Genomic DNA, 12221 nt, shown 5'->3' on the forward strand with positions numbered 1-12221 from the left:
AAAATTACCCAAAGATTTCATTGAAATATCAAAAATAAAATTCCAAATCACCCAAAGATTTCATTGAAATATCAAAAATAAAAATTCAAAATTACCCAAAGATTTCATTGAAATATCAAAAATAAAAATTCAAAATTACCCAAAGATTTCATTGAAATATCAAAAATAAAAATTCCAAATTACCCAAAGATTTGATTGAAATATCAAAAATAAAAATTCAAAATTACCCAAAGATTTCATTGAAATATCAAAAATAAAAATTCAAAATTACCCAAAGATTTGATTGAAATATCAAAAATAAAAATTCAAAATTACCCAAAGATTTGATTGAAATATCAAAAATAAAAATTCCAAATTACCCAAAGATTTGATTGAAATATCAAAAATAAAATTCCAAATCACCCAAAGATTTCATTGAAATATCAAAAATAAGAATTCAAAATTACCCAAAGATTTCATTGAAATATCAAAAATAAAAATTCCAAATTACCCAAAGATTTGATTGAAATATCAAAAATAAAAATTCAAAATTACCCAAAGATTTCATTGAAATATCAAAAATAAAAATTCAAAATTACCCAAAGATTTCATTGAAATATCAAAAATAAAAATTCAAAATTACCCAAAGATTTGATTGAAATATCAAAAATAAAAATTCAAAATTACCCAAAGATTTCATTGAAATATCAAAAATAAAAATTCAAAATTACCCAAAGATTTCATTGAAATATCAAAAATAAAAATTCAAAATTACCCAAAGATTTCATTGAAATATCAAAAATAAAAATTCAAAATTACCCAAAGATTTCATTGAAATATCAAAAATAAAAATTCAAAATTACCCAAAGATTTCATTGAAATATCAAAAATAAAAATTCAAAATTACCCAAAGATTTGATTGAAATATCAAAAATAAAAATTCAAAATTACCCAAAGATTTCATTGAAATCTCCAAAATAAAAATTCAAAATTACCCAAAGATTTCATTGAAATATCAAAAATAAAATTCCAAATCACCCAAAGATTTCATTGAAATATCAAAAATAAAAATTCAAAATTACCCAAAGATTTCATTGAAATATCAAAAATAAAAATTCAAAATTACCCAAAGATTTCATTGAAATATCAAAAATAAAAATTCAAAATTACCCAAAGATTTGATTGAAATATCAAAAATAAAAATTCAAAATTACCCAAAGATTTCATTGAAATATCAAAAATAAAAATTCAAAATTACCCAAAGATTTGATTGAAATATCAAAAATAAAAATTCAAAATTACCCAAAGATTTGATTGAAATATCAAAAATAAAAATTCCAAATTACCCAAAGATTTGATTGAAATATCAAAAATAAAATTCCAAATCACCCAAAGATTTCATTGAAATATCAAAAATAAAAATTCAAAATTACCCAAAGATTTCATTGAAATATCAAAAATAAAAATTCCAAATTACCCAAAGATTTGATTGAAATATCAAAAATAAAAATTCAAAATTACCCAAAGATTTCATTGAAATATCAAAAATAAAAATTCAAAATTACCCAAAGATTTCATTGAAATATCAAAAATAAAAATTCAAAATTACCCAAAGATTTGATTGAAATATCAAAAATAAAAATTCAAAATTACCCAAAGATTTCATTGAAATATCAAAAATAAAAATTCAAAATTACCCAAAGATTTCATTGAAATATCAAAAATAAAAATTCAAAATTACCCAAAGATTTCATTGAAATCTCCAAAATAAAAATTCAAAATTACCCAAAGATTTCATTGAAATATCAAAAATAAAAATTCAAAATTACCCAAAGATTTCATTGAAATATCAAAAATAAAAATTCAAAATTACCCAAAGATTTCATTGAAATATCAAAAATAAAAATTCAAAATTACCCAAAGTTTTCATTGAAATCTCCAAAATAAAAATTCAAAATTACCCAAAGATTTCATTGAAATATCAAAAATAAAAATTCAAAATTACCCAAAGATTTCATTGAAATATCAAAAATAAAAATTCAAAATTACCCAAAGATTTGATTGAAATCTCCAAAATAAAAATTCAAAATTACCCAAAGATTTCATTGAAATCTCCAAAATAAAAATTCAAAATTACCCAAAGATTTCATTGAAATATCAAAAATAAAAATTCAAAATTACCCAAAGATTTCATTGAAATCTCCAAAATAAAAATTCAAAATTACCCAAAGATTTCATTGAAATATCAAAAATAAAAATTCAAAATTACCCAAAGATTTCATTGAAATATCAAAAATAAAAATTCAAAATTACCCAAAGATTTCATTGAAATATCAAAAATAAAAATTCAAAATTACCCAAAGATTTCATTGAAATATCAAAAATAAAAATTCAAAATTACCCAAAGATTTCATTGAAATATCAAAAATAAAAATTCAAAATTACCCAAAGATTTCATTGAAATATCAAAAATAAAAATTCAAAATTACCCAAAGATTTGATTGAAATATCAAAAATAAAAATTCAAAATTACCCAAAGATTTGATTGAAATCTCCAAAATAAAAATTCAAAATTACCCAAAGATTTCATTGAAATATCAAAAATAAAAATTCAAAATTACCCAAAGATTTCATTGAAATATCAAAAATAAAAATTCAAAATTACCCAAAGATTTGATTGAAATCTCCAAAATAAAAATTCAAAATTACCCAAAGATTTCATTGAAATCTCCAAAATAAAAATTCAAAATTACCCAAAGATTTCATTGAAATATCAAAAATAAAAATTCAAAATTACCCAAAGATTTCATTGAAATATCAAAAATAAAAATTCAAAATTACCCAAAGATTTCATTGAAATATCAAAAATAAAAATTCAAAATTACCCAAAGTTTTCATTGAAATATCAAAAATAAAAATTCAAAATTACCCAAAGATTTCATTGAAATCTCCAAAATAAAAATTCAAAATTACCCAAAGATTTCATTGAAATATCAAAAATAAAAATTCAAAATTACCCAAAGATTTCATTGAAATATCAAAAATAAAATTCCAAATCACCCAAAGATTTCATTGAAATATCAAAAATAAAAATTCAAAATTACCCAAAGATTTCATTGAAATATCAAAAATAAAAATTCAAAATTACCCAAAGATTTGATTGAAATATCAAAAATAAAAATTCAAAATTACCCAAAGATTTCATTGAAATATCAAAAATAAAAATTCAAAATTACCCAAAGTTTTCATTGAAATATCAAAAATAAAAATTCAAAATTACCCAAAGATTTCATTGAAATATCAAAAATAAAAATTCAAAATTACCCAAAGATTTCATTGAAATATCAAAAATAAAAATTCAAAATTACCCAAAGTTTTCTTGATAAGATACAGTTGATCAACATCTGAAAGTCCCGGCCAAAGTGCCTGCCCAGTTAAAAGTTCTGCAAAGACGCACCCAATGGCCCAGACATCAACAGGAGGGCCATACTGCGTATCACCAACCAATAATTCAGGACCTCGATACCAACGTGTAGCAACGTAGTCAGTGTATTCGTCACCTGGACCGGCTTGAAAATAGTCGAGCAAACTTGAATAAATTTTCGCATTAAATTAACTCCAAAACAATTGACCTTTAAACAGACAAACTTAAACAAAGATTTTTCAATTCCTAAAAATAGTGAAACTTTATCTTTAATTAATTTGAAGAGTAATATTTTAATGTTTTTTAACCAATGTTTAATTGATGCTTAATTAATGTTTCTTTTTTACTTTATTAATTGATGCTTATTAATGTTTCTTTTTTACTAAACAGGGCACAATGCAACCTGAACGCAAGTAGCTACTATTTGGGATTAAAGCCACAGGGGTACTATATAGTGAGTTGAGAAAAATGTCTATTCAGATCACATTAAATTTGAATTTCTGTATGTCAGTATAGCCAGAGACACAAGAGACTGGGAGGGAATTCCAAAGTCTAGCAGTTTGAGGGAAGAAACTATTAGGGTAGTAGGCTTTTTGGCATCTAGTGATCTCAACAGTGTCGGGATGCGATTTTGATGCTTGTCGGGTTAATTGGGGATATTTATGTTTTTTTTTTGTTTTTTTTTACACAGTGATCACCACTTATCAAGGCCCAGAAGCCACTCAGGGATAAGGGTTATTGCAAGTACATTACGTTAGTGAAGAGATTTGCTGATATGTTTACTTAAGGGGGCGGTTCATTAGGAATTTGTTAACATTGGACTTGAAGACAACCAAGTTGTAGTCCGGAGGGAAGCAGGCAGACGGAACAGAGTTCCACAGGCATGCAGTTCTAAGAAAGAAGCTTTGTTCATGGAATCTGCGTTTTGATTTAGGCACAGATATAGAGTGGGGGAAAATTTTCACAGTGGATTCAGCTAGACGGGTGTTTTTCGTGAAAAAAAAGGACAGGCTCGCAACATCTCTTCTGTGGGAGAGAGGTTGCAGGGTAGAGAAAAGGGCATCCCCCACTAAGCCACAAAGTCTATTTTGTACTCTGTCAAGGCAGGATAGGCTGTTTTTAGCAGCTCCTGCCCATATATGGCAACAGTATTCCATCCTTGGACGTACTTGGCTTTTATATAGATAGAGAATTGCATCCGTAGTGAGATATCTTCTGGAGCAGTAGAAGGATCCCACCATCTTTCCAGCGACCTTGGCAACAGACTTGATGTACGTGTTCCATTTCAGATCAGGAGTAAAGGTCAAACCCAGAAGCTTGTCAAAACTGTTGAAGAAGTAGAAGTGCTTCAAGTTCGTCGGAGCACATTCACATTTTTTTTTTACAAGATGGTCACCACTTATCAAGGCTTGGAAGCCACTCAGGGATAAGGGTTATTGCAAGTACATTACGTTAGTGTGGAGATTTAATGAAGTGTTTACTTAAGAGGGCGGTTCATTAGTAATTTGTTAATGTTGGACTTGAAGACATCCAAGTTGTAGTCAGGTGGGAAGCAGGCAGACGGAACAGAGTTCCACAGGCGTACAGTTCTAAGAAAGAAGCTTTGTTCATGGAATCAACATTTTGATTTAGGCACAGATAAAGAGTGGGGGAAATTTTTCACAGTGGAGTCAGCTAGACGGGTGTTTTTCATGAAAATTAGTGAGGAGGGACCAGAGATTGGAGTTCAGACGAGCACCTGCCATGGAAATAACGATAAAACAAGGATAGGCTCACAACGTCTCTTCTGTGGGAGAGAGGTTGCAGGGTAGAGAAAAGGGCATCCCCCACTAAGCCACGAAGTCTATTTTGTACTCTGTCAAGGCAGGATAGGCTGTTTTTAGCAGCTCCTGCCCAGATATGGCAGCAGTATTCCATCCTTGGACGTATATAAAGTATGGTATATAAAGTATGGTATATAAAGCATGGTATATAAAGTATGGTATATAAAGCATGGTATATAAAGTATGGTATATAAAGCATGGTATATAAAGTATGGTATATAAAGCATGGTATATAAAGTATGGTATATAAAGCATGGTATATAAAGCATGGTATATAAAGCATGGTATATAAAGTATGGTATATAAAGTATGGTATATAAAGCATGGTATATAAAGTATGGTATATAAAGCATGGTATATAAAGCATGGTATATAAAGTATGGTATATAAAGCATGGTATATAAAGCATGGTATATAAAGTATGGTATATAAAGCATGGTATATAAAGCATGGTATATAAAGCATGGTATATAAAGCATGGTATATAAAGCATGGTATATAAAGTATGGTATATAAAGTATGGTATATAAAGTATGGTATATAAAGAGCAAATGTCCGTTAGTGTGACTGTTTTATGCATGCATGTATGTGTGTTTGTATGTCTCATATGATATGTGAAATTCAAAACAAAATATTCATTTTTTCTACAGTAACAACTGCAGAATCTGATGGGGAGGGGGTCATATGAAATTGTCTCTTTCCAAACGATTTCAACATCTGTGCATGCATGAACCACTTCACCTCTTGGATATGTTAAGTACATATATTTGCAATGTCATGCTATGACTGTCGCTGTAGCTGAATATGTTAGAGAGTTGTCTCAGAATTATTAGTTTTCACATTAGTGTCCATCCTATGGCGGCTGCTTCATCTTTTATTTTAAGCATATTTTTGAAAACATTTATTTCAGTAAACTTTTGCATTCAAACAAGATTAAACATTTTTTTTTAAATATTTTTTGTTTTCTATCTTGTATTATTTACTTGACTCAAAGCAAATAATTGGAGGGAATTTTTTTTTTTTTCATCGGCAGTTGATTCGATTAAAACAAAAATCATTTTTCTTATTTTGAATTTTTACGTAAATAAAAAAAAAAAAATTTTTTTTAATTGTAACTGCTTAAAAGTGTTTTTTTTTTCTTGCTCACATGCCCCTATTCTGAATTCGTAGCAATGGGCCGACATTAGTGGATTTTTTTTTTTCAAACTGATATAAATTATTGCACAGTAAAAATAATTAAATTAAAACAAAAATTATTTAGCAACTTCATTTTCTTTTTTTATATGGCCCAGGCAACACCAGATAACCCTGCTAGTGTATTTGCTGTGGTGTAAATGTTGAAAGGAATAACAAAAAGGTGCATAAACAGTGAAATGAATAATATACTGACAGAAATACAGACAAATATGTTAGTAGTGTGGTAATGCCGCTCAAAACAAAGAACAAGTAATGTTATGACTCTCTCCTTCTGACTCTTGGGTCCAGACTAACTGGAAAGCACAACTTGCTTACCGGAAATGACGTCAGGAATAGTCTATCATCAGAATCTGTAGGGGTGCCACCCCAACACTATTATATATAAAGGGCAAATGTTTGTGTGTTTGCATGTTTTTATGTCCAGCTAAAAGTCCAAAACTGCTAAACAAGCATCCACAAAGTTGGTATTTTCTTTATAAGCATTGCCCCGAATGAATAATACCTAAAATTCAGAAAGAATATTCAATCTTAAACCCTAAACTGATATAGATTTTGTTGGGAGGAAGTCTGCTTCCAGCCTAAACTAAAGGGAAGTTTGTTTTTTTTGCTTTTTTTATTACATTTTCATCCCAAACAAGGCACATTGCCACTTTGGTGTAGGGGGCTACTATCAGGGGCAGCAACTGCTGGGGCACTATGTTGGGATTTGGGCAGCAAGATGTCAGTTCACGTTACACTTGAACTTCTGCATGTCAGTATAGTTAGGGAAGCAGTGACCTGGAATGGAATTCCAGAGTCTAGTGGTTCTGGGGAAGAAACTACTGGAGTAGAAAGATCTTTTACATCTAGGGATCTCTACTGTGTGGGGGTGGGATTTTGCTGCCTGTCGGGTTTGTTGAGGGTGTCTACGTCGTGGGGGCACAAGTGTCTGCAGTTCGTCAGAGCATTCGCAGTTCGTCAGAGCATTCACCATTAAAATACTTGTAGAACAAGCAGAGGGATGCAACGTTTCGTCGATGGGACAGAGGCTGAAGCTTAGGTGCCAGTTCAGGGCCTATCAGATTGGCGACTCTCTTTTGAACCTTGTCTAGGAGCAAGAGACTAGCAGCAGATGCACCAGCCCAAATGTGACAACAATACTCCATACATGTGCGAATGGTGGCCTTATAGAGGTACAGGATACTTTCAGGTGTCAGTAGTTTTCTAGCACGGTAGAGAGAGCCTACCTTTTTCGCAGCAGCCCTGGCAATGTTTTTGATATAATTGTTCCAACTCATGTTTCCTGTGAACGTTAGGCCAAGCAGTTTGAAAGATGTACTCTCAGACAGGGAGTCACTGGCCATTGCTATTGGTGGCAGTAATTCTGTTTTATTTTTTTCAAAGAAATGGATACCTTGATTCCTAAGTATAACTCAAATATGTAAGGAGGTTAATTAATATTTTTAATTGAAGAACATAATAGGAGTTTCTACCTTCATCCGGTTAGTGTAGATATAATATTATGTACATCTTTTTATCTTTACAATTACAGGAAATATTTTTACATCTTTATAAATTTTCATCTTGCAATTTAATCATTGACGAAGAAAAAAAAAAAAGATTGGGATAGAAATGATAAGGTGATACGAACTTAAAACTCGTGCAAATCCAAAATCACAAAGTTTGACATGGCCATGTTTGTTGATTAGAATGTTTTCAGGTTTGACGTCTCGATGAATGCACTATATAAAAGAAAATAAAAAAACGCTTTAAACCAAAAATGGAATGACTGTAAGCTAAAACCTAAAATAATAAACAATAATATTGTGGTCTGAAATGTTTAAAAAGTTGCTACAAACCTGTCTTGTGCAACTTGTACAAATCTGGGTGGACCAAAAATGAATGAAGAAGAAAGAAACAAAAATGGCTGCCTTATCTCTTTATATGCTTTCAATGTTACCACCTGATATGCAAATAAGATGCTCCTGGTTGGAGATAAAAGAGACCCGATTTTTCGGAGAGGGTGTTCATTTTGGAGTTGGATTTTGAAGAAGTAAGTTCGATCAGCAGGAGTGCATTTGAAGTTGAGAGAGTAATAGCAGAGAGTTGGAATTTTGGAAGCAGTGTGTCAGATCTAACAAGACTTGACTAATTTAACGACAAATATAAAAAGTAATTGATAATAACAATAAAATATTTGGATTCTTCGGACTACTCTTTCTATCTTAAGTGTTATTTGACGCAACGATTTCATAATGAAGTAATACATATACAAAAATAAAACGATTTCATAATGAAGTAATACATATATAAAAAAAAAAAAAGAGGACAATCCATTCCACCAGGAATGGGAAGGATGTAATGTTATAATCAAAGGAACATAAATCGCGAAGAGTTATCTGCCCCTTTAAACTACCATAAAAGCAATCACAAAGAAGACATATAGGGACCTTTCAACATTTCAGAATGATTGTTTATATAATTGAAATTAATTTGATTGCTGTTCTCATCTTGAATGTTATTTACACAACGTTTCAGTCAATGTAACCTTCGATCTTCTTCAGATATATCTTGTCAAACCCGGAAATCTTTCCGTCAACTCAGGAATTTACATGGAATTTTGAACGGAACACTCTATTTAATCTACAAGGGTAATTTGCAATTGTATTTTTGGGTCGCCCATACTGAAATTTGAACCTTCAACCTACACGACCTGTGGTGCAGTCGATAAAGTATTTGGTAAAATTCAGTTCTAAAAGTTACACTCTTCTGGAGGTTGAAGATTTTATCCTCAGTGCATGCGACTCAAAAATACAATTGCAAATTACATAACTTCAACCCAGTCATGGCTGACAGAACGAGAGCATGTGGATTAAAACAAAGGTTCTATTCTAAATTCCATGCATGTACCTAAGTTCGATATAAAGATTCCATAGTTGGGCAGAAAGGTTCCAGAGTTCAACAAGATACACTTGACAAAGGGCGAAGGTTATATCGACTGAAATGTTGTGCAAATAAGACTGAAGGTGAGAACAGTAGTCCAAAGAATCCAACTGATAAATATAAACAATCATCATCTCAAAAATTCAAGACTGAATAAAATATATTAAATAATTGGTCAGTTAATCAAAAATATAAAAGATTAATAATTTAATTAAAATATTAAATGATTGATTATTTTATTAAAAGTATGTATTGATTAATAATTCAATAAAAAATAATAATTTTATTTAAAAATTATAAAAATATCAAATAATTGATAATTTAATTAAAATTATAATTGATAATTATAATAAAAATATAAAAACATTGTATAAGTTAATTAAAAAACAGTTTATAATCAGAATAAAAGTATCAAAAGTATCAGATAAGTTAATTAAAAACCAATTGGTAATCAGAAAAAAAATATCAAATAATTTGATTAAAAATATTAAATGATTAATTATTTTATTAAAAGTATGTATTGATTAATAATTCAATAAAAAATAATAATTTAATTTAAAAACTAAAAAGTATCAAATGATTGATAATATAATAAAAAAGATATCATATGATTAACAATTGCTAAAAATTATTAAATAATCAGGTTTTAAAAAATGATAATTATATAAAAATGTATCTAACTATTGATCAGTTAATAATATCAAATAGTTAATAATTTCATAAAATCAATAATTAATAATAAAAATAAAAATATCAAATAATTGATAATTTAATTGTTACAATAATTTTTGATAATTTAATTAAAACAATAATTGATAATTTAATTAAAATTATAATTGATAATTATAATAAAAATATGAAAAATTGTATAATTAAAAAAACAGTTTATAATCAGAATAAGTTAATTAAAAACCAGTTGGTAATAATAAAAATATCAAATAATTTAATTAAAACAATAATTGATAATTATAATGAAAATATCAAATAACTGATAATTTAATTAAAATTATAATTGATAATTATAATAAAAATATAAAACATTGTATAATTAAAAAACAGTTTATAATCAGAATAAGTTAATTAAAAACCAATTGGTAATAATAAAAATATCAAATAATTAAATTAAAACAATAATTGATAATTATAATTAAAATATCAAATAATTTCATTAAAACAATAATTGATAATTATAATTAAACATCAAATAATTTCATTAGAACAATAATTGATAATTATAATAAAAATATCAAATAATTTCATTAAAACAATAATTGATAATTATAATAAAAATATCAAATAATTTTAATAAAACAATAATTGATAATTATAATAAAAATATCAAATAATTTCATTAAAACAATAATTGATAATTATAATTAAATATCAAATAATTTCATTAAAACAACAATTGATAATTATAATAAAAATACCAAATAATTTCATTAAAACAACAATTGATAATTATAATAAAAATACCAAATAATTTCATTAAAACAATAATTGATAATTAGGATAAAAATTTTAAATAATTGATAATCAATTGCAATGTCGAACCAATCAATTTTCTTTATTTGAAAACAAGATTACATTCTCTTCACCTTATGTTGATGGCAAAAATCAACGGCTTTCAAGGTCTGATAAACAATCTTTTTTACTTGGCTTTCTGCAACTCTGAAAAACAAATATAAAATAAGTCAAGCAATCGTACGATAGAGTTAACAGCCGAAAAATTGAAATATATATATATACAAAATATAACTTTTGTCAAATACTTTGATATTTACTTTTCTATCGAACTGAATAGTTTTCCAGTTCTGAAACTTTTTCTAAATTTTTTGTTTATTTCAGAACTGGTTTCAAAGGCCTTTAAAAAATTACAGAACACATGTATAAATGAGCTTTAAGACACTACAACTTTTGAAATAAAGAAAAACTTTCAAGAAGTTTCAGTAAGTTTAAAATATACAGATTAGTCAGAAAATTAAATTCTAATACATTTGGTGAATGTTATTCGTTGTAATTATAATTCAATTGTCAATTTCTCGGTTGTCAACTATACAAGATAGAAGCTAAATCCAAAAATTGATTGTGGCCTGTGATACTATGGAAGTCCCCCTCCCACAGAGTGTAAGGAAATGATTCATAAAAAATGGAAAAGTTGTCGGAAATAAAAGAAACCATGACAATAGTTAGAAATAATTCACTAAGTTGAGTGGAAATGGGAGTGACCGAGAGGGTGAATCATTTTCTGCTCGCTCTTAGACCAAAATCTGAATCCAGGATTTCTGCTTTTTGAGTCAGTAAATTGAGCAATCTTGTTTTTTTTTGTTTACAAAGGAGTCACTACTTTTCAAGGCCCGGAGGCCACTCGAGGATAAGGATTAATGAATGTACAGTAGTCAATGGGACAATATCATAGTAATTGTTAGTAGTGGAGATTTGGTAAATTGGATTACGTAAGGTGAATGGCTCATCAAGAACTTGTTTACATTGGACTTGAAGACGACCATATTATAGTCAGCAGAAAGCAGGCAAACGGAAGAGAGTTCCACAGGTGTGCAGTTCTAAGAAAAAAGCTTGGTTTATGGAATTCACGTTTAGGTTTAGGCACAAATAAAGAGTGGGAGAAATTATTGATAGTGGTTTCAGATAGACAAGTGTTATTCATGAAAGTTTGGCGAGGGGGGAACATAGATTGGAGCTCAGACAAGCATTTGCCATGAAAATAACGACAGAGAAGAGACAGGCTTGCAATGTCTCTTCTGTGGGAAAGTGGTTACACTGAAGAGAAAAGGGCATCCCCCACTAAGCTACGAAGTCTATTTTGAACTTTTTGAAATTCATCCCGTCTTTTCGATTAACTAGCCTTAATTTAA

The 12221-nt window shown here is 28.5% G+C and overlaps 1 protein-coding gene across 1 annotated transcript in view; it reads right to left on the reverse strand.

Moving 5' to 3' along the window:
• LOC145256504 (cyclin-dependent kinase-like 4) overlaps positions 1–12221 on the reverse strand; it is a 101589-nt gene that overhangs the window by 60671 nt on the left and 28697 nt on the right. Inside the window, exons 3-5 of the mRNA XM_080115468.1 lie at positions 10944–11016; positions 8054–8144; positions 3348–3548 (exon numbers count right to left, since the gene is read on the reverse strand). Coding sequence (XP_079971594.1) covers positions 3348–3548; positions 8054–8144; positions 10944–11016 — 365 coding nt within the window. The remainder of the gene's footprint in view (positions 1–3347; positions 3549–8053; positions 8145–10943; positions 11017–12221) is intronic.

This window comes from Euprymna scolopes, chromosome 32 (assembly GCF_053919585.1).
Source record: "Euprymna scolopes isolate OS-2025 chromosome 32, ASM5391958v1, whole genome shotgun sequence".
Classification (NCBI taxonomy): Eukaryota; Metazoa; Mollusca; class Cephalopoda; order Sepiida; family Sepiolidae; genus Euprymna; species Euprymna scolopes.